The 24,935-nt window shown below is 33.8% G+C and overlaps 1 protein-coding gene across 12 annotated transcripts in view; it reads right to left on the bottom strand.

The window, feature by feature from the left end:
* LOC127844536 (transmembrane protein 241-like) overlaps nucleotides 1-24,935 on the bottom strand; it is a 231,399-nt gene that overhangs the window by 184,442 nt on the left and 22,022 nt on the right. For 5 of the 12 annotated variants that reach the window (XM_052374870.1, XM_052374868.1, XM_052374872.1 and 2 more), the window contains exons 6-14: nucleotides 22,889-22,966; nucleotides 22,511-22,637; nucleotides 21,109-21,157; nucleotides 19,696-19,731; nucleotides 18,390-18,424; nucleotides 17,590-17,659; nucleotides 17,166-17,262; nucleotides 16,640-16,704; nucleotides 13,215-14,323 (exon numbers count right to left, since the gene is read on the bottom strand). In XM_052374870.1, the coding sequence (XP_052230830.1) occupies nucleotides 14,191-14,323; nucleotides 16,640-16,704; nucleotides 17,166-17,262; nucleotides 17,590-17,659; nucleotides 18,390-18,424; nucleotides 19,696-19,731; nucleotides 21,109-21,157; nucleotides 22,511-22,637; nucleotides 22,889-22,966 (690 nt within the window). In that variant the 3' untranslated portion in view covers nucleotides 13,215-14,190. Of the gene's footprint in view, nucleotides 1-13,214; nucleotides 14,324-16,639; nucleotides 16,705-17,165; nucleotides 17,263-17,589; nucleotides 17,660-18,389; nucleotides 18,425-19,695; nucleotides 19,732-21,108; nucleotides 21,158-22,510; nucleotides 22,638-22,888; nucleotides 22,967-24,935 lie in introns of those variants that run through there. The other 7 variants (XR_008032790.1, XR_008032793.1, XR_008032794.1 and 4 more) reach the window with 7 other exon arrangements.

Raw genomic sequence — 24,935 nt, 5'->3', positions numbered from 1 at the left:
TTTATTTACTGCTGTGTGATGTTCTGTCGCCCTAAATGAACCGATATTGTGCCATGGTGCGATATAACAGGCAAAAGTCAGCGACTCGACGCCAAAATTTATAAAAATGTAGTATTATGGCAAGAACTAAATTACATAAAGGCGAACGTTATTGTTTGCGTATTTATAAGTATAAACAATTTTAATTTGCTATTTGCATTGCCCTCATTCCAGGTCTTATTACGACATTGTTTCGTACGTGGTGTATAATTTACGATTTTCCATCCGTATGGCCTAAGTAACTATATCGCATATGGATAAAAGAATCGGTATTCTCGAATGCATGATATAAAAAATCGAACCCACAAAAATAAAACGCACACCATCTATGAACATTCACATACAATCACTTCTTTAAAACTGGCAACATAAACAATTTATAATTTTCCATTAACAAAAAGTGTTCTTATCGCTGACCCAGTTTCTTTCAAAGCAAATTAATATATGTAAAAGTTAGTTGCTCAATCAATTGCCAGTTGCCAGTCTGCATTTTCATTTAAGACTAAATAATTAATGATAATTAATTTACAGTCAATATGAAGCGGTTTTGCTAATACAATATAATATATGTTGTAAACGGAAATGCGACTAAAATAGGACTAAATAAGAAGTATTAACAAACGAATTAAAATATCAAAATGAATTAAATGTAAACATGAGTAATGAACAATTAAAAAAATACACACGAATTGTTTTTAAATCGTTACAATTATTTGGAACCTCATAAATACTTTCGAGATATACAAATATACGGATTAATGCTTAATAGTCGAGACGAGTGCGGTTGTAAATTCAAAGTGGTCTGGTAACCTCTAGTGTTCGTCCGATAACGAAATCAGGCATCGTTCGATACAACCGATAATACTAGGTATCATTAATTAAATCTGTGTTTCATCGAAATACACGTTTCAACGTTTGTGGCAATACATTGAACATTCCCAGAAACAAAACAGAACCGTAAATTAAAGACCGCTTCTGAATTGAATCACTTCATATCGGAAAACAAATTACGCGACGAAAGCATCTACGTCCACATTTATGGTCGTTCTATGAGAATAGTGACAATTAATTTAACTGATTTTCCTGCGGACCAATACTCTCTTTTCTGTGGTAAGTTAAATGCTAATAGAATGCTTTTCTGTGTCGCCTTTATTTCAATGTCACCGAAAAGCACTACTATAACATTGAGTTCAGCTTATTGATAATCAGGCGGGAAACCCATTCTCTTGAAATACACAGGGAATGTCAATTTAATTTATAAAGACAATTCAAATACTCGAGCTAAAAAACGTGGATTTTTGTTTCTGATTTTTACGTGCATCGTAATTCATCTAAAAACAGCGATTTTCCTGTGCGTAATTGGACAACTTCAACTTAGGCGAATAATAAATTAAACATATTGACTAACTATCGACAACAACATGTTGAGGCGTTTTCCACATAGCAGCACTAAGTTAGCATTAAACAAAGAAGACGGATTGTGGTTATGATCAAAGTTGAAGTTCGTGTCAGTAGAATTGCATCTGAACTAAGATTTACTGATATTGTATAGTAAGAATATGGTGGTTATAATGATAATTGCAACAATAAAATAATATTGGCACTAATGTTATACCTCACTGAATGTATATTTTATTTCTATATTGTCTATATATCTACAGAATGTTTGCGTTAGGGTAAGAACTCCTTGACGCATGGACAACACAATATGATGCAGACCGTCCAGATGCGTTAGGAATGATGTGTGGGTTGAATCCCGTATTTATTTACGTTTATGGCGATTCACATGTACGTTATGTTTATTATCCGATACTAGGCGAGTTTTTTTAACTTTGATTTGATGTTAGCTTAATACACACAAAATTCACTGTAAATCTCCATCTTAACTAAAGATATTAAGCAGACCTGGTTTTTCTATTTAGTAACAGTGACATTGTCCTTTACTCGATACGCCCAAATAAAACCACAAGTTTAGTCTCTATGCAAGCTTGCCTTTTCTAAAGTCTCATTAAGATTGGTAAAGTCACAGGCAGCAGTATCATTAATTTGCACCCCCCCCCCCTACCGGGACCCTACCCCCCCCCCCCCGAGCTTACCCCAGGGGTTCCAGATTGTTAAATGTACACCTATTGTGTATGGTTTGACTTTTCAACATTGAATAATATTGACTAAAATACACAGTTTGAAAAAACAACCCTCGTATATGTATTATATATACACAAGGTATGAAACGCACTATATGCCCATAGCTGAAAGATTGTGGAACACTGGACGTGACCTTTTTCATCGAAAACACACATGTTCCCATGCAGTTGCCGACAAAATGCAACTGGATTCGTTGAAACACAGTAAAAGCAACGAGATTACACTACTAACCGATCTTCTTCCCGGTTAATAACTTTAATATTCAATTTAAGTCATTCGACTTTCTCGCTACATGTCTGTGTTTTGCTGTCATATTTTGTTGATCGAATGCTCGGTTCTAAAACGCCAAATCATTGGCCAACACGATGAGAACAACCAACCAGATGACGCGTTATAAAATTAAATGGTGTACATGTGTAGATGAAACACCGAGTGACATATAGCGAGAAAGTCAAATTTAATTGAATATTAAAGTTATTAGCCGAGCAGGAGATCGGTAAGTTGTGTAATCACGTTGCTTTTACTGTCTGTTAACGAATCCAGTTGCATTTTGTCGGTAACTGCATGGGAACATGTGTGTATTCGATGAAAAAGGTCACGTCCAGTGTTCCACAATCTTTCAGCTATTGGCATATAGTGCGTTTCATACCTTGTGTATATATATAATACATATACGAGGGTTATTTTTTCAAACTGTGTATTTTTGTCAATATTCGTTGTTGAAAAGTCAAACCATACACAATAGGTGTACATTTAACACTCTGGAACCCCTGGGGTACGCTCGGGGGGAGGGGGCGGGGGTAGGGTCCCGGGGGGGGGGGCAAATTTATGATACTGCTGCCTGTGGGTCATTCAAAGTGATGCTATTCATATGAAACCACCTGTTTGACACCGCCTACGGATGCTTCTTGCACGATCACCACCATACCCAATCTTAAATCAAGGACTGTCATCGTCATTTCACTTTTTGAACACCATTTATTGTGTAAGGATATTCCTTCAGAGATCAGACACTTTAAGTACCACTGAACACTGAGGAAATGAAAATTTGATGGATAGGCTGACTTGTGAGCAGACTTCAGATTTTTCATCTGAGTCCAGAGAGAAAATCAATTTAAGTATTAAATTAGCTGACGCGAGAGCTTATAGCCTCATCGTTCGGAAAAAAAGGCGCAACATTTGATTCGATTATTTAACATTAGGTCTTGTGTGTCTTGTGGGTGTGTGTTTTGTGGAAGAAAGCAATCTGTCACACACTTTGTTTAACGGAAGCCGCTGTTGTGGAAATGAAAGCCTGTTTATACTGCATTTATGCCAGTATTTGGACGAATAGTATATACATGTATGCACAATACATATTTACAAATGCAAATATGTTGTGAACCGTTTAGGCTATATATCCAGATCCAACGTGAATTGTGTACTCATAGCTGCACTCTGCTCACGAAATTCCAAAATTTGAACATAACTTTTAAGTGCAGGAAGGCCAAGCAGAAGTTATAATACCTGAATGTTTCATTGTTCATGTTATTCTCCGCAATAATTTGTGGTCATCGTCGTACTAGTACACAGAAGAAGTTGTGATCTTTTTCATAATCGCAAAATTACAATGTGTATAGTCTACAAAGGCGAAGCACACAGAAGCAGTGTATTTGTGATTCTCAGTCTCATGTACAGCGCTCCATCGGAGTGTTGCGACAGACGACGAATGACAAACCAACGTCATTTCCTAAAGGTGCTTCTAAAGATACTCATCGTAAAAAGTAAATCGTTGTTTCAAAATTTAAAACCCTAAACGCTTTTTAAACAACTTATTATTATATTAGTTTTATGAAATTAAATTTTACTTTGTCTTTGTTATAATTATTATGGGTTGTTTCTTTATCAGCGTACGATCAGGATCAGTCGAATGAAGACAACTGACATTGAAAATACATAGTCTTCAGATGCTGTATTCCAAGGTTAAACAAGCGTATCGCTAGTATGATGCGGTGCATGAGTTGCAACGCTTTTTAATTTTCAGGTTTTTAAATCGTCAAAAAATGCAGTAATGGATATTTTAGAGCATGGTAAATTTTCAGTATTACTGTTATCTCGCAAATATCATAACTACAACGAAAATTTGCGAATCGGAAACATTTTTTTAAATTTTGTCAATTTACCAACACGAGAAAAGGCCCCTTTACAAAGACACGATGTAGCATTCAGCGTAAAAACGATAATACAGGATATTATGAAGAAAATATTAAGTTCATAGACATACTTTTTTCGACATTATTACCAGATTAGCAGCAATCCCCAGAGACAAATCACAACCGAAAAGTAAAGACCATTTCCGAATAGAATAGATTATATCGGAGAAAAAAGCGACAGTCGTTCTATGGGAATTGTGACAATTTATTTAAGTGATTTTCCTGCAAATCAATACACGCTTCGCTGTGATAATTTAAATGCTAATAGGACGCTGTTCTTCGTCAATACTATCATGTACCGTGACAACAAGGATTCTCCGATCACAGCATTACTTGTATGACCAATACAATGATCTCTTTACGTCATCAATAACAGAGGAGCTTTTTATCGAATTGAAACATTCGGATTAAAAAAACTTATATCGGAAGTAAAATGTTGTTAATTTCGAGTTATTAAAATACGCAATTTCGAATTTTGTTTATGCATTATTTTTATAATGAAATAGTTTCAGAGCTCATTTAAGTGTGATTTACATCGCTTATTATATGAAGGTCATCGTTGAACGTTTAATACAGGTACACAACTAAACCATCATAGCACCTGTCAAGCATAGCTCATACAAATAGGATCTGACATTTTTTTTCATTTCATACCATATTTTGTTAAACGAGTTCAGGAATTTTACTTACAAATTTCCTGGACGAGTTTAATAAAATATGGTATAAAATGACAACGAGTGGCAGATATATTTTATCACATGATATTAAATGAGCAAATTAAATAAATATTTACGCAAACATAATGATAAATCCAGAATGGTGTTTACATTTCGTGACGTCATTTGACATTGCAACGTAATTTCAGCAAAATAACAAAGGGCTATTGGTCAATCAAACGAACACTAAGCCAATGAAAACGCTAAAAAATCATTGTACACATGTGTAAACAAAAATAATCGCAATGGTTGTATTACATGAGAAACAGGGTATGGCATGTGATAAAAAGATGCAATGTTATTATCCGATACTTGACGATTTTATTTAAACTTTATCTTCACACACAATTTACTGCAAATCTCTATCTCAACAAAAGATATTAAGCAGACCTGGTTTTTCTATTTTTAGTAACAGTGACATTGCCCTTTACTCGATACGCCCAAATAAAACCCCAAGTTAAGTCTCTATGCATGCTTGCTTTTTATAAAGGGTCATTAAGATTGGTCAATGCAAAGTGGTGCTATTCTTGACGATCGCCACCATACCCCAATCTTAAATCAATGATTATCAACGTCGTTTCACTTTTATGGACACCATTTATTGTGTAAGAATATTCCTTCAGAGAACCGACACTTTAAGTACCACTTAACACTGCGGAAATGAAGGCTTGATATATAGGCTGACTTGTGAGCGGACTTCAGATTTTTCATCTGAGTCCAGAGAGGAAATCAATTTAAGTATTAAATTAGCTGATGTGAGAGCTTGTAGCCTCATCGTTCGTAGAAAAAGACGCAAGATTTGATTCGAGAATTAAACATTGGGCCTTGTGTGTCTTGTGTGTGTTTTTTTTTGAAGAAAACAATCTGTCACACACTATGTTAAACAGAAGCTTGTGTGGTGCAAACGTTGTTTATACTGCATTTATGCCAGTATTTGGAGGAATAGTATATACATGTATGCAAAATAGATAATTACAAATGCAAATCTGTTGTGAATGGCACAGGCTACATATCCAGATCCAAAACGGATTGTGTACTCATAGCTGCATTCTGCTCACGAAATTACAAAATTTAAGCATAAGTGAATTTAAACGTTTAAGTAAAGGACGGCAGATCAGAAGCTATACTACTTAAATGTTGTATTGTACATGTTATTTTCCGCAATAATTTGTAATCATCGTCCTACTAGTACGCAGATAAGTTGTTATCCTTTTCATAATCGCAAAAATTACAATTTGTATAGTCTTCAAATGCGAAGGACATAGAAGCAATCGTTTTTGTGATTCTCTGTCTCACGTACAGTTCTCCATCGGAGTGTTGCGAAAGACGACGAATGACAAAGAAATGTCATTTCCTAAATGTGCTTCTAAAGATACTCATGGTAAAAATTAAATCGTTGTATCGAAATGAAATTTTACTACGTCTTTGTAAGAATTAGTGTAGGTCGCTTCTTTATCAACGTACGATCAGGATAAGTCGAAAGAAGACAACTGGAATTGAAAACACATAATCTTCAAATGCTGTATTCCAAGGTTAAACAAGCATATCGTTCGTTTGATACGGTGACACGTCAACGGATGGACTGTTCCAATGTACGTCTTCCATCGACAAAACGTTAATACACGAATTTTCAATATACGATGTCATTTGATAAATACATTCATTTCTGCTCCGTTGAATCGCAATTTCCTCAGGCCGTCTCAACGACTGGTGTATTGGGGAAAAAGGTTTCCAATGCAATCTTTATTTAAAAAGCGTATTTAAGGAAATAAATGCGCTGATTCCGTGTTTCTCAAATCAGAACTTTGTGCGACGTCAACAAATACCTGAGAGCAGACACATTGCTCGAGCAACTTAGAGACGTTTGTACACAGAACATTGTTTAGCGGGTATAAGTGTTCATACACAATTTATTTAATAGAATAACTGACAGAAGTTATTACCAATTTATTATTGTGATTACTGACACGATATTCTTGTTAAATGCAGCATCAAAATACAAAACAAAAACGTTTAGCACCAATATGACCTATATTAAATAATCGTAGAGGATTATTTTAACACTAAGGTTTCATGAAATACACACGAATCACATCGCTTATTTTGTGCAGTACACCTGCAGTAACATATATATTACAAACAGAAGAAGAAATTGCCCTTATTAAAAACAAAATTGAAACACACAAACAAAAATGGATCCACATCAACCAATATTTATCAAGTAAGAATTAATATTCATATACAGTTTTTTTTCAAATGACAATGCCCATACAATTACTAAACTATCGTTGTCGTATTTGTTCTCCTTTTCGTTTTGTTCTTTATCAACTTTATTTATAATTATAAAGTACAGAAACACAGGATGGAAGAATTACTTTTGTTTCTATTTTTATCCATAATACATACTGTTAAACATATTTGATGTGTGTGTAAGAGTGTGCGTGATGTGAGTGTACGTGAAATTGTGTGTGTTTATGAACATATGTATATTATATTTATGGTGGAGGAACCAGTTATCGAACACCTAAGAAATTACGTTCAATTACCTTAAAATTGCAACACTTAAAATGACAAAAACATTTTGTTTTAACTAATGACTAACAGTTCAATCATTGAATGATTTATCTGTAAAGTTTTCCAGCAAACTACCTTCAAGAATTCATAACAATGATTCCCTGATTATTGTCACCTCTAGCAGACAAAACAAAATGGCGGCCGATGTAAACATGACCTATTACCCGACACTTCATAAATACTACTCCAGTATATACAAAGTCACATGACTATCACGTGACCCGGACTCGGCGAAAAAATCTGCGTCTGCGGAAATAAAAATTGCAAACGGAAATATGATTTTTGGTGTGTAAATGGACGTTTTGATAAATGAATTCAAAAAGTAATAGCAAAAAACACACAAAACGGTGTAAATAACAATAAATGCATTCCTTTTACCTGTTTTTGGCGCATTTGTTTCAAGCTAAGTAGGCAAGTCGGTCATGGACTTCATGTGTGACCATTTGTTTATCAATGTGACGTCATGCGCACTTTTGCGCATGTGCATACAGAACCAAAACAAAACGTCCGATATTAGGTGCTGTTCGATAACAGGTACTTACACGATATCTATAATACATACCGATAAACAGGTAATAGAATATATGATACGTGTGAAAGAGTGTGCGTGATGTGAGTGTGTGCGGGATTGTTTTGTGTTAATGAACATAGGTGAGAAAAGAAGTATACTTATTATAAGAGAAATGCATAATTCTAATATGTTTTTTTATATATATTATGTTCATTTACTTTCGTTTTTTTTTCTTGTCTATGTATGTGTGCATGTTTATGTATGTTTTTGCGTATACGTGCATGCGTGTTGTTAGGTACTTTATGAAAATGTTAAACCACTCATTTGTGTACATTTCTACTTTGTGTATATGATGAATTCATAAGAGTGCAGTAATAAATGAGAATTTTTTTTTATACATTTATATGTACTCGATTGTGTCGTTTTATTTCCGGACTATCTATGGGACGAATATCAAAATAATTGATCATATTGGTATTGTGTTAAATACTTTTTGATTAATGTACGCATTTGTATTATCATTTGTTGTGAATGGTCCTTTTTTATTTAATAGAGAAAATATGCGATTTAAATATTAATTCACTAAACGTCTATGTCATCAAAATTCATTTAAGTCGAGTTTTAAACTGACTGCAGATTTTTATTTGACTTGAACAAACCTCTTATGCCTATTTATTAGCACCATTCTAGTGCTACGGTTGCGTCGTTCCCCCATGCGTTGTCGTTCATCTTGTGTCTCAAGTCTTTTCGACTGTGTTTCTGCTTCTTCTGCTAATATAATATTTCAAAGAACAACTTTCCTGTGCGTTTTCAAAGATTTTTTGGTTATATTGTGTTCCAATGTTATTTTGACGTTAACTGCAATAATTGTATTATATTACACATAACTGTGGCGCATTTATATTTATGTTTTTTACGTGACACATACACCAAGTATTCAAGAGCGGTTACACATTCGTACAGTTGAAAAGTATTTATATTATTCGCCTTAAAGGGACCTTTTCACAGATTTTGGCAGACATTTAAGTTTGTCATTAATGCTTTATACTGATAAATTTGATCTAAAAAGCCCCTGTAAAAAAATAAGAATAAATTTAAAGAAACAAAAAAGTAACCCTCAACTGGGCTCGAACCACTGACCCCGGAGTAAAAATATACCGCTTAGTCCACTCGGCCATGCGTGCTCATACAATGAGTGATTTATTTGATATTTTATAAGCAATCCTCGTAGTATCACAAAATATAACGACAACAACAGAACTCTCCAAATTATTCAATCGTTTCGCGTTGCAACGCTTGATAATTTTCAGGTTTTTAATCGTCAAAAGATACATATAATGGATATTTTAGAGCATGGTAAATGTTCAGTATTACTGTCTCTATCTCATAAATATCATAACTACAACAAAAATTTGCGAATCGGAAACACTTTGTTTAATTGTGTCAATTTACCAACACGTGAAAAGGCCCCTTTAAGTAGACACGATGTAGCATTCAGTGTAAAAACGATCATACAGAATATTATACAAGAAAATATTAAGTTCATAGACATACTTCTTTTGACGTTTTTACCAGATTAGCAGCAATCCCCAGAGACAAATCACAACCGGAGAGTAAAGACCATTTCCGAATAGAATAAATTATATCGGAGAAAAAAGCGAAAGTCGTTCCATGGGAATTGTGACAATTTATTTAAGAGATTTTCCTGCTAATCAATACACGCTTCGCTGTGATAATTTAAATGCTAATAGGACGCTGTTCTTCGTCAATAATATCATGTACCGTGACAAGGATTCTCAGACCGAAGCATTACTTGTATGGCCAAATAAATGATCTCTTTAAGTCATCAATACCAGAGGAGCTTTTTATCGATTTTTAACATTTGGTAATTAAAAATCTTTTATCGGAAGTAAAATGTTGTTTATTTCGAGTTATTTATAAACGCACTTTCAAAGTTTTGTTTATGCATTATTTTTATAATGAAATAGTTTCAGAGCTCCTTTAAGTGTGGATTTACATCGATTATTATATGAAGTTAATCGTTAAACGTTTAATACAGATACACAACTAAACCATCATAGTGCTGCGAAGTATAGCTCATACAAAGATGCAATGTTATAAGACAAGGTTTTAATTTGATTTTTAACAAAATGACTCTGGTTCGATCCCACTTCTCTATTTTAGGCTGCGTAAATGTATGCTACTTGTTGGTTATCGATGTTTAAAGGGCTTTTTCACATTTTGGTAAATTTACAAAATTAAACAAGATGTGCTTGTGAAACACAAAGTCCCCCTATATGACGTTTGACCTTGAAGGATGACCTTGACCCTTCACCACTCAAAATGTGCAGCTCCTTGAGATACACACGCATTTCAAATATAAAATTGCTAGCTTCAATATTGCAGAAAAGACATTAAATGAGCAATTTTGACCCATATATTTTACCTTGTAGGATGACCTTGACCTTTCACCACTCAAAATGTGCAGCTCCATGAGAAACACATGCATGCCAAATATCAAGTTACTATCTTCAATATTGCAAAAGTATTCATAAAATAAGCGATTTGGGCCACATATATTTGACCTCTGACCTTGAAAGATGACCTTGATATTTCACCACTCAAAATGTGCAGCTCCATGAAATACACATGCATGCCAAATATCAAGTTGCTATCTTCAATATTGCAAAAGTATTCATAAAATAAGCGATTTGGGCCACATATATTTGACCTCTGACCTTGAAGTTTGACCTTGACCTTTCACCACTCAAAATGTGCAGCTCCATGAAATACACATGCATGCCAAATATCAAGTTGCTATCTTCAATATTGCAAAAGTATTCATAAAATGAGCGATTTTGGCCACATATATTTGACCTCTGACCTTGAAGGATGACCTTGACCCTGACCTTTCACCACTCAAAATGTGCAGCTTCGTGAGATACACATGCATGCCAAATATGTAGTTGCTATCTTCAATATAGCAAAAGTTATTGCAAAATGTTAAAGTTGGCGCAAACCAACCAACCAACAGACCAATCAGCCAACAGACCAACCAACAGACAGGGCAAAAACAATATGTCCCCCTACTATAGTGGGGGACATAAAAACAAATGTGTCAGATTCACAAATTTTCGTTGTAGTAATGATAAGGAAGAAAATAAATTGTCACAATTCCCATGGAACGACTGTCGCTTTTTTCTCCGATATAATTTATTCTATTCGGAAATGGTCTTTACTTTCCGGTTGTGATTTGTCTCTGGGGATTGCTGCTAATCTGGTAAAAACGTCAATAGAAGTATGTCTATGAACTTAATATTTTCTTGTATAATATTCTGTATGATCGTTTTAACACTGAATGCTACATCGTGTCTACTTAAAGGGGCCTTTTCACGTGTTGGTAAATTGACACAATTAAACAAAGTGTTTCCGATTCGCAAATTTTTGTTGTAGTTATGACATTTATGAGATAGAGACAGTAATACTTAACAGTTACCATGCTCTAAAATATCCATTATATGCATTTTTTGACGATTAAAAAACTTGAAAATGATAAAGCGTTGCAACGCGAAACGATTGAATAATTTGGAGAGTTCTGTTGTTGTCGTTATATGTTGTGATTCTATGAGGATCGCTTATATTAAGTATAAAATACATAACTTTTTGTATGAGTACGCATGCCCATTAAGATCCAATGTTTACATTTATCAATATAAATCATTTAATGACAAACTTTAATAAATGCCAAAATCTGTGAAAAGGCCCCTTTAAAGTAATATTATGGGCATTTTTCAATTTTAAATTGAGCTGAAAAGAATTAACAAATCAAAAGAGTTATTGAAAATGTGGTAACTGACCAATTGTCTGCAACGTATCATGCTACCAGTTGTTTGTAAATAATATATATTATATTCTATATTTTACATGACTGTCCCGGTCCTCTAAGCCGAGCGGAACTGTCTTTGTGTCGTTTAAACGAATCTGCACTAAAACTCAATTTAGATTCACATCGTACATCGAATCATTTCTGTCTTCAGTTGTAAAAACGAAAAAACGGTTGATATTCAAATGCTTTTTTCTCTTTACGGGATGTTGTTTTAGTATGTTGATGCTGCATTAACAAATATAAGTGCATATGAAGTGAAAACACCAAAAAAATAAACAACTGTTGCGATAGACATCTACAAACATAGCATATACTGTTAGATGCGTCTCATATCACTTTAAAGTACATGTATTAAGTTACACTGGTTATTTTTGTAAGTTACCTTAACACACAATTCCTTACAATTTCTCCATCCAAACTACAGTTATTGAATGAAAACTGTTTTTGTATTTTCTAGTAACAGTTTCTTCGAACTTACCCAACACACTCTAAGTACAATTCCAAGGTAAATCTCCAAGCGAGCTTGATATTTCAACTCTAAAATCAAGATTGGTATATGAAAACTAATGTTACTGAGGGGAAAACGTGTCCATAATCCTCAAAGCCATAACAAATACTCATCTGAAAAGTGAGCAGTCTGCTTGTATTGTCCCTACCTGTCCGTGTTTTATCAAAAGATTGCGCTTTCAACATTGCTTTTATCAGCACGACACATTACAATAAAACAGTTCCCAAGTAAACGGAAATTCATCGTTTTGCTGTAAGGACATGTATAGATGTATATACTCGTTTTAATTAAACAATAAACATCTGATACAATTAAACTTAAATGGTATCAGGTATTGTGTCAACCCTATTTATTCCTGAATCTTTGTAAATACCAATTATAATAAGTGGCTATTTCTTCTGCTGATAGTAGACACGTTGAGCACCACTTAATGTTACGGAAATGAGGATTTGATGGATTGACTTGTTAGTGAGCAGACTTCAGATTCTTCATCAGAGTCAGGAGAGAAAATAAATTTAAGTATGTAAATTAGCTGACGAGAGAGCTTTCAGTTTCTCTGTTTGGAGGAAAAGACGGGAAATTAGATTCGAGCATATAATACGGATTCTTGTGTTTAATTTAGAAGAAAACAAACTTTCGCACACAATTTTAACTCAATTTAATGTCAGAAATGTATTAAGGCAAAATATCCATTTCAAAAAGAAATGTACTCACATTTTAAATAAATGCACAAATATATACCGAAACAAGATGTGTTTGTGAAACACAATGTCCCCCTATATGATGTTAGACATTGTAGGATGACCTTGACCTTGTGAAGGATGACCTTGACCTTTCACCACTCAAAATGTGCAGCTCCATGAGATACACATGCATGCCAAACATCAAGTTGCTATCTTCAATATTGCAAAAGTATTCATAAAATAAGCGATTTGGGCCACATATATTTGACCTCTGACCTTGAAGGATGACCTTGACCTTTCACCACTCAAAATGAGCAGCTCCATGAGATGCACATGCATGCCAAATATCAAGTTGCTATCTTCAATATTGCAAAAGTATTCATAAAATGAGCGATTTTGGCCACATATAATTGACCTCTGACCTTGAAGGATGACCTTGACCTTGACCTTTCACCACTCAAAATGTGCAGCTCCATGAGATACACATGCATGCCAAATATCAAGTTGCTATCTTCAATATTGCAAAAGTATTCATAAAATGAGCGATTTTGGCCACATATATTTGACCTCTGACCTTGAAGGATGACCTTGACCTTGACCTTTCACCACTCAAAATTTGCAGCTTCATGAGATACACATGCATGCCAAATATGAAGTTGCTATCTTCAATATAGCAAAAGTTATTGCAAAATGTTAAAGTTGGCGCAAACAGACAGACCAACAGACCAACAGACAGACCAACAGACAGGGCAAAAACAATATGTCCCCCACTACTATAGCGGGGGACATAAAAAACTTAACAATTACGATCCAGTGAATGGATAACTAGGTACAACAATATATCGTTATCGACTATGAATGTTTCGATGATTATATATATCACAACAACAATAATTAACATAATATTTTCTTCATATACGAATAAATATCATCACATTACATTGTCTTTATAAAGTCTCTGGTATTCAAAGTTTGCTGAGTGAGATGTAAGGGTAAAGGATGTTCTTGAGGCTGCTCTAGTTTGGAACAATCCTCGCATACAATCGCCGCCAGCTGGTTGATGCATATGCTGCAATTGAAAACGTTCTGGCCATGCATGATAATAAAGATAAGTTTATATTTACTGCACACAATGAAAATTCATCAACATAACATACCATAACTCAGTATTATTATCAAATACATTTGATGGCGTCTATTTCACTGAGCAGTATCTTATAACAAATGAATTTTATATAATTTGTTTCCAACGAGTCTGTGTAATAATGTATTATAAACTTATGTATAAGCTGATTTAAACAACGTAATATACAATAACAAGTTTCCAAAGCGCAACAATTGACCGATTTGAAATCAGGTTTTTTAAATAATGCGATCGCGGCGACTAACATTTGAACAAATATCAGCACAGTATTATGTTTTATATTTCTTTTTAAGAAAAAGAGATCTTGATCCAACTTGCACCAAAATGAACCACTTGATAAGTAACAGTTTCCTTCACACACAATTTCATTACGATACCTTCATTTAAACCCAAATTGTAGAGAGAAAACCAGTTTTCTTTTTTTTATTATACACTTTATTAAACAAGACTTGCCCCAACTTGCCTAAACTGTACACCCGAGATATGTATGCATGCAAGGCCACCTTTTGTCAAGAGAAGTATTTTATACTTAGAAACGGTAATTACATTGAATTATTACCAATTAAATTTCATGTTACGATCCCCTCTGACCTTGACCTTAAACCTACAAGTCGTCCTTCGACCAAAGTAGTCAGAATACCAACCAATTTTGACTGTTATGATGAACATTCTCGATAAATGTTGCGGAAACAAAATAGTGAACAGACTGACCATTCGTTCAACAAACCCCAACAAAGGTGAAAAGCCAAATACACCTGGAGCCATAATAATCAAGATATTGTAACTACTAACAATTGGACCTTTAATATAAGACTTAGTCAAACATTGCTTGCCACTTCCGCGCTATGTAATTTAAAAAGCCATTCATCCTAGACAATGTCACTCTCATTATAACGAGTAAGGGGTTTATTTATACTTTAATCTTCATCATTGATTTGGTTCTTTCCAATTACACTTCATCTCACTATGTTTATCGCTTCTGTAAATTTAATTAAAATTGGCTTATGCTGGACAAGCAATACTCTGGTTCAGAACTGATTGGTATACTAGTAATTCGATCTTTATCCTTGAATGGTGACCTTAACATTGGGCTAATCGGCCTTGTTCTAGCTTTAAACCATACGTATAGTTCGTGTGCCCGAACTTAAGCTAATAATGCTTATAACTTTCGCCTAGTTATTTACAAATCATCTCATAGTTGACACTTTCATACACTAAACATATGCATCTTTAAAAAACCCAGCCATCCAGCCCAACCACCCCTCGGTTATTTCCATAATTGGCCATTTGCTAACAAGTTTATTAAAATTGAAATTTTCATCGATATGTCATTTTTTTATTTATTCTTTTTATTTTGAAAAGCTCAACGTTATCAGAAGTCCGATTGTTCGAGACAACCAAAATATGCCATGACATGTGCAAAATGGTCTTTAGTCCGACGGCACAAGAGAACAAATAAAGGTCTATTTTTTTCGTTTTTTTTAAGCAAACAATCCAGTAATGGATTTTTTTACGAAAAAAAGCCTTATGTTGAAATTAAAACGATTAGGCGCGAAGCATTCGGATAAAAATTATACTCCGCCGTTAACAAGGAAATATAATCGCATAGTTTAATGCACAACACTGATGTGGTTCTTTATAGTATTTTTAATTTAAAATTCACGCTTGTGGTTTATTTAGTCAAATTATCTAATACATTATACATAGTTAAATGTTAACACAAATTAAACAATTTTGGTCTAATTCGTTTGCTTGTAAATGAATACATACGCACATTAATTAGCTGTTAAAGAGTTAATGATTCTATATAAATTGTAAAACATTCGTCATGCGCATCGTACAAATACATTCTAAGGCAGGACAGGCAAGTTTTTCGTCAGGACAAGTGAAATTTTATGGTTCAAGCCCAACAGGACAAGTGCATTGAAAAGTTAATGTAACGGTCAAGTCTTGCTTGAATTTTATACTCGCCTATAAGTAAGAAAGGTATCAAATGAAAATGCTTATGGTCTAAATCAGCTTCGTTCTTTGAAAAATGGGACTTGATAAAAGCGCGTAAAGTGTCTGTCCATATTAGCCAGTGAATTCCACACAGAGAAACAGGGACCACATTTTCCGCTTTAATTTTTCGTTTGTGTGGACTGTACAGGCTTATCATGGTCAACACTTTCCGGTCATGCATAAAGCCCAGTTTTTTCCAGAACGCGGCTCAAATAATGGCTGGTAAATGTGAGTACTTACAAGAGCAGACTATTGGCAGTGACGTTGATTCTGAAGAAGCCCAGTGATAAGACAGATGTTGCGAGCTGAAATTCAAGGGTCACTGCGAGACATTACTGCATAATTATTTATCTAAGATAACCTTGATGCTCAACAATAAAGAAGACAACCATGAATTCAAAACTGTGTAGATTATTGCATAATAAGCATAATAATGAGTTGTATTCTTATTTGAATCCAAAGTGAATAAATCAAATAAGGATACTTAGATAACTATTCAATGAGAGCTCTTAAAGTACAACACAGTGTTATCATGTTCAAAATTTTGCTCTTATTCACTCTTATTGGCTAATTAAAAGTATACACCTTTATAAACTACATCTTGAGTTCATTCAAACAAATGAATTTTTTTTTAAGTATAGATAGCTATTTAAGATTTATAACAACCTGCTTCCTAAAATTTCAGCAACCACAGTAATAGTGACCCAAATGAATGTCAACCCAGTAGCTGTTTTCTAACCAAATCAGTGATCGACAAACCATTTACCTTTGACAATCCACATATATGTGATATTTTGACCTGGTCAACATCGAGCTCCAGAAGCTTAATGTTGCACAAACTGAGAAAAACACCAAACAGACCACTGAAAAATATAGCATTTTAAATGGTTTAGACTGAAAAACTGCTTATCAAAGAGCAAAATTTAATTGCAAAACACCAAAGAAGTTCAGGATGCAGCACTGATTCATGTATACTTTACTGTAAAGCAAAGCCCTAGATAATACTAAGTGTTATGTTTTAATACTAAGTATTATGTTTACCACATAAATTCAGGGTCACAACAATAATTTTCTGCATGTTCATCATCTTCCATGATTAACATATGTTTGTTTGCAGCAATTTATAAATACAAATGTGGAAGTGAGTGGACAATTATCTTAACGTTAATATTTGATTAACTATTCCATACCTCATAATACATCCAATGTAAAATTTGGAATAAAAAAGATAAGGATATTCTCCGGCCTTCACAGCATCTCCTGAAAAATATATAACTAACATAAATGTCTAATTTTAAAATAACACATGTTCTGTAAACTAATCTTCAAATTATTCAAATGCTCAAATCTCTTATGCTTGTAAAAACATGCTTGCACCTAACTTGCAGTAATGTACCCTTTATTTTGATATCTTGATCTAAAAATTATAAATGTCATCCTTGGTCAATACTTTCCAGACACTGATTCGTATGATCCAAAGCATTCACTAGATATTATGTGGAAATTATGTTCATGTAACAAGGATACGTAAAATAGATCTTTCAGCTTTTGACCTCAAAATCAATAGGCGTCTTTCTTCAGTTATGTACAAAGGATGGTCTCGCCAACCGACGGACAAGTACAAAACAATATTCCACAGCTTCATCAAAGGGTCATACTAAATAATCATTATGATAAATGTCTGAAAGATGTATACATATTCATTGATTGGTTGTTAACTATTGTCATACAACTAGTCATGTTAATTATCAATATTTCATTTCAAAATTAATTTCATTCATGAACATAATAATAAAACAAAATGTATAGATGGCAATAAATAAATAAATTGTAAGATTGAAATTAATTAACTAAGGGTTATACATGTATTTACATTTAAATGACTGAATGACTGAATACATAACCTGATATTGTCCAACAAATTGTATTTTCATAAAGTTTTCAATTTTACCGACATTGACTCTATACAATTTAGTATTATAATACTTACCTAAAAAGTAACTGGAGGGTGCCAACACTATGACACTAAAAGCAAAAAATATGACAAGAGCTTAGTCGCAAGTGAGACTAAACACATGCCCCCCCCCCCCACACACACACTGATTTGTTACAGGAATAGCAGTCATGCCATTAAATGAAATTGCAAATAACTCAGAAATAAATGGATCACTGCATGTCATGTCGGTGACAGTTCAATTCAATTGTTTACGGAGTCTGCTCCACAAACTTAAAATATTTAACTCTTAAACAATAACAAGAGCACCGCATAACGGGTGCCACGCTCGGCTGCGGGTGCAGATTTGAATAAATGAAAGCTTGTCAGAATTTTTTTTTAGAGGTCACAGTGACATTGACCTTTGACCTAGTGACCCAAAAATTTGTGTGGCATGTAAAACTCCTCAAGGTGCAGCTACATATGAAGTTTCAAAGTTGTAGGTTGAAGCACTTTGATTTTAGAGCTAAAGTTCAAAACCTTAACAAAATGTTAAGGTTTTAGCACGACGCGGTCGGCGGACATCAGACGGCGGATGATGAGCTGGCTATGACAATACCTCGGGTTTTCTCCGAAAACAGCCGAGCTAAAAGTGTGAAAGTTCAAGGGCACATAGTTCAAGAAAGTGTTGATCATTGGGCATGTGTCTTGCACATTAACACATCATGTTGTTGACGTACTTTTTTTTTTGGTTGAAGAGCCAGAGAAATGTAGAATTGGTTGGCTCAACAAACTTATCATAGTTAATGCAGAAAAAATTCTAAATTCAAAAAACATAACTAAGGAACATGCGAACTGCTTCTTATGAAAGTTGTGTCTTGCAAATTTAATCTTCATATTGATGAAATGTTTCAAATTTCAATTTTGGTTTAAGACATGCAGAATGTTTATCAAAAATCTTACACAATTTAAAGAATCAAAACGATTAGTTTAAGGGCTAATAACTCATAAACATGTAAATCACTATGCGTGAAGATTGTGTCGTGCATATTTGATCATGATAATGACATGTGTAAAGCTTAAATTCAATAGATTGAGAGATGTTCAAGTAGTTTTATTCACAAGCGTCTAATGTGTAATGCATATACCTGTCTAAGTTCAAGGGCAAAACACCCAGGATGTAAAACATTCAACAGACTTAAACTATTTCATGGGAACAGAACAGAGAGATTCCCACATATCCCCTCTAAAACTAATAATTACTATGTCTTCAAACTCTATTCTGTTCCAGCAATAAGTTAAACATTTAGTAATAAAACACCATGTGCATGCACACAAGAATTAAGCCCAAAGGCAAACATACCTATATAAATAATTGCAGTACAGCTTCTCATGAGCACTGGAATAAAAGAAAGTATTTCTACAAACCCCAAAAATTCAAGTGTAAATATATTGTATAATTACCTTCAATCCATACACTCAATAAAATATATGGCAATTGTATTGCAGAAAATAAGATGATTGTATTACTTAGCATTTATCCCAAAACGTCTTTTTTTTTAATCAAATGTGCCTGCAGCCTTAATATTTTGTGTACTAAAATTTTTAACCTTTCAAATGATATAAAAAGCAAACAGATTTAAAGCCAGATTATAAGATTTTGTCAAATATTTATTAATTTATACAAAATGTGTAAAAAAACTTATTAAACATATATTTCAATATAAATTAAAATAAAAGTTAAGAAGAACGTGTATCGAAAAATGCAAAATAAGCCAGACATTTAATTCTGAAATCGAAAATGTATGTACAGTTGAATTCGCCAGTAAATCATGCAAGTGACGATGTGAATCTAAATTTAGTTTAACGGTTCATTTTGAATTCCTGCAACAATATCTTTTTATACGACACACGAACACTAACTAAAATGACGCATGCTTCGGTAATTGTGGGCAAATATGTACGAAATATCTTTGTCACAATTGGCTCGGGGCGCTTATTTGTCTTTGTTGCATTTTATGAAATTCGTCTTCAATGCATAATTTATCTTTCCTATTTTGTGTTATTGTAACATATTTTATCAATATATTACAATTTAATTCATATAAAAAATCGTATAATCACGCTTTAATATGTATTCAAATGTACCATTTGGCGATTTTATTGTCAGATATTTTTGTCAGTCTGACAGACTGACACATAAGCCTTTATGTGTTAACTATGAAGATTTTTTTTACAGGAGTGGCATGTATGGACAATAAAAGTAACATTATATTGCATGTGCATTAGATGAAATAAGAAAAGTGGCATTCAAATGGAAAGAGAATTAAGACACTACAAGAGTAATATTTGCATACTGAAAACAAGAAATGTGTTTGTCAGAAACACAATTCCTCCTATTGCACCGCTTTGAAATAAAATTTCAATATATTATTTGGTAGGTTTAGAAATAATCTCCCTTTTAAATTTTTACTTTTGACCTTGAAGGATGACATTGACCGTGACCTTTCACCACTCATGAGATACACATGCATGCCATATATCAAGTTGCTATCTTCAATATTGCAAAAGTAAAAGATTAAAGGTTTAGGACGGAATGACAGACAGACATGCCAAAACAATATGCATCCGGATCGAATGAAGCTCAGAGACTTCTTAAAAATGATGATTAAGTTTTGTTTTTAACACTCAATCTTTATTAAAATAAAGTTTGAAATTCTCTAAGGCATTTTACAAAGAAATACACATTAAAATACATGTACAAAGGTAGCAATACCTTAATTTGACTCGGCCCCTTGCATATTTTGAAAAAAGTGCAATGCCACCTGAAACAAACAAGCAAATTCGTTTAATTTATATCACCTGCAAAACATATAATGTTTATGGATGGGTGCATATCCCTTGATATATCCCTTATAATACTAAAATTAATAATTAAGTGTTGGGTAATTGTTTTACAAATTTCAATTCTCCTCATTATATCTATGAAATTTCATGGTGAAATCTTGAATTATATTATATACAACCCTGAAAAGTTACATCATACAAGAACAACACAGGGGAAAAACTCTTATTTAGAAAGTGTCAGGTTTTGCATGGCAATTCTCCTAGGTTGCACTTCTTTTCATTAATATCAAACACCCATTATGTTTCATGTTTATATCTTGAATGGTATTATCTGAGATATAGTCCTGAAAAGTTACATCATACAAAAAAGCAAAGGGATATAAGTCCTGTATAAGATAGTGTAGGGTTATGAATCTTGTGCATGGCACCTCTCCTCATTGACATCTACAATCATGGAGTTTCATGTTGATATATTATATAGTTTCTGAGATATAGTCAAAACAGCCTTGTGACAGACGGAAGGACAACGCCAAATTTATATCCCTCTGTGTTTGGTGGGGTATAATTATAAACAACACATAACAAGAAGTGTTTACATAGAAAATGATTAATCAACACATCACCAGTATTATTTGAATAGAGAAAGATTAATCAAGACATCACCAGTATTGTTTGAATAGATAATGATTAATCAACATATCACAAGTATTGTTTGAATAGAGAAAGATTAATTAACACATCACCAGTATTATTTGAATAGAGAAAGATTAATTAACACATCATGAGAATTGTTTTAAAAGAGAAAGATTAATCGACGTATCACAAGCATACATGTAGTTTACAAAGATAAAGGTTAATCAACACATTAAAAGTATTGTTTTTAAGGAAAAAAACGATTTATCAACAAATTACACATATTGTTTACATACAGACAGATAAATAAAAACATAATAAGTATTGTTTTCATAGAGAAAGATTAATCATCACCACATTATAAAACACTTGTTTACATAGAGAAAGATGATTCCCCAATGCATATGTGCAGCTATGTACATTTATGTGATATGCTTATGGTTCCAAAAGTCCACCAAGAAAAGACTTTACAACATGTTAAATTTATCTACAATAGTAAAGTGAATTGCCAACATAACAGTTTAAAGTGAGTGGTTGAAGACATAATTTATTGACACCTGACTAATAAATATTGAAACCATTGTGAAGAATGATTTTGTCCACATCAGGGCATATGTGTGTAGCGATGTGCGGTTGTACATATTTATCAATACAGAGGGTATCTATTGAGACACTACAGTTTATGGATATTAAGTTACCTGATGTAAATACATATACACACATCCAATAGTAGCCACCAGAATGAAAATCTGGGTCATTCAGTGCTAAAAGAACCGAGGACATCAGGACAGTCATCAACATTATGTAACTGTACACACTTGTCATCTGAAATAAAAAGCCTAGGTTGAAATAAGCAGCCGCACTGGTAATGGATTTTATACAACATCAATCTACCAAAATGGTTACAGGTACTTTATGTAAATAAAATTACTTATATGGAAAATAAAATACATACACTGTCTTGTCAATAATAACTAGATTAAAATTTGCTACATACTGGCTTTGGATTATTTTGTCTGGTTTAAAAAGTTATATACACAAAATAAAAAATAAAATAAAATAATTTATACTAGTACCTGTCTAAAGAGGACTACCTGTCCAATGCAGACAATCACGTTGATTAAATTGTGCAAGGACAAAAACACTGGCATGGACTGAAAATACATGTAACATTGAAAGATTGACCAGAGCTTTTTCAAAGCATGACTATTAACCCCACATTGATTTGTCCGCTATGTTCAAGAGCAAATACTTCAGACATACAGGGATGGAAATAAGTGGTTGCAAGTGAGCCAGGGGCAAGTAGATTTTGGCCTGGGCAACTCAATTTCAAAAGTTAGTAGTCCGGCTGGGCAACTAACTTCTTTTTAAGCTTGAAACAATTCAGTGCAATGAAAATTGAATACAAATTGGCAACCATGGATCAATAACAATAATATTCATTATTAAAACATAAGAAATTATTAAATGCAGGCTCATAATTATACATAATGCATTAAAAGTGTGTCATGTGAGCAATGTTATGTAATTATCTATTATTATCCCGCGCCATAGGCGGAGAGGTATTGTTTTGGCATTGTCCGTCCATCCGTCTGTTCGTCTTTCCGTCTGTCTTTCGGTCTGTCTTTCCGTCAGTCCATCACTTTTGTGTCCGGAGTCATATCTTGGAAGTTCTTTGTCGGATTTCATTGAAACTTGGAATGAGTATATACACTGATGTGCCACAAGTGAACGTCAAAAAACTAAATGGCTGACGTCAACAATAAATGTGCTTCATAAAACAAAGCGTTTTAACATATTAAACACCAACCATTTACCTTAATATTTGGTAATATAGCCTTTCGATTTTATTACACTCTGTATTCTCCTTGGTAAGCTCGAATACAAGTTTCTGATATATTCAACGGGAATGTTTATCCAGATGTCCCTCAAGTTTATTATGTGTGTCTACGATATCAGTTTGATTGTTTAGTTGTCTTTTAAGCCTATGCCATACGTTCTCTATTATATTTAAGTCCGGACTTTGGGCAGGCCATATCATAGAATGAATTCTATGTTCTGTTTTGAACTGGCTTACAGCACGGGCTCTATGTATCGGGGCGTTGTCGTCCTGGAATATGTACCTTCCATCCGGGAAATGGCGAGCTACAACGGGCCAGAGATTATCTTCTAGGATGGAAATATACTTTTCAGCATTTATGTTATCTTTAGAACACTCCAGTTATGTCCGATAAAGTTCTTTTCCTATTTTTTTTTTAACGATCCGTAACAATGCTCGACTTTCGCTCGATTGGTCATTGTCGACTTCTTACATTTACCCCGGGTACTCCTAAGTATACTTAGATTTATCCCGGGTACGGTAAATATATTTGCACGTACCCGGTCGATATTAGACTGTACCCGAGTTGTATTCCCGCCCAAAATCCGATGTCGTAACACGCACTCCCGATTGCCTTAAAACGATATTGTTTATCTTAAACATACTTCTCTTTAAAAAAAACTGCATCCAAATGCTTTTTGAGTATGCGTTTCGATAATATAGAGGCCATTTAACAGACAATTGACATAAATGTGAACATAATTAATAAAAAAAATAGCCAACAACAACCGATTTAGCGTGAACAATTCCCGGGGTACATGTTCGTATACTTAAAGAGTACCCGGGGTACATGTAAGTAGTACCCGAGCCGACAATGACCAATCAAGCCCGACTTTCACGTTTATTTATTTTTGCCGGGGCTCCTTTTCTCGGTAAGTTTTCAACACTATTCCGTGCGCAAAATCTATTAATAATCCCAGCTATTGTAGTCCGTGGTATGCCTAATATTCGGGAAATTACTGTTTGTCGAAGGCCTTATTTAAACAATGACACTACATCCGTTTTCGTGTCAGGGGTTAGTTCTTGTCTTTCCTTTCACCTACCATGACTGTTTATAACATGATTTCGGCTGCAGATTACGTCATTTTCTAGATATAAATACGTCATGATGAGGTCACGAAGCATAGAAAAATAATTGATTATTGGAAGGGATATAACCCTTACATTTTTATTTCAGTTGAACGTTGTTTATTTACTGCCCTTACCAATGCAGCCATTATTAAAAACGTTATGACGTTCACTTA

Source organism: Dreissena polymorpha, chromosome 9 (assembly GCF_020536995.1).
Source record: "Dreissena polymorpha isolate Duluth1 chromosome 9, UMN_Dpol_1.0, whole genome shotgun sequence".
Taxonomy (NCBI): Eukaryota; Metazoa; Mollusca; class Bivalvia; order Myida; family Dreissenidae; genus Dreissena; species Dreissena polymorpha.
The sequence above is the reverse complement of the archived record's forward strand: the minus strand, read 5'-3'. Positions and strand labels throughout refer to the sequence as shown.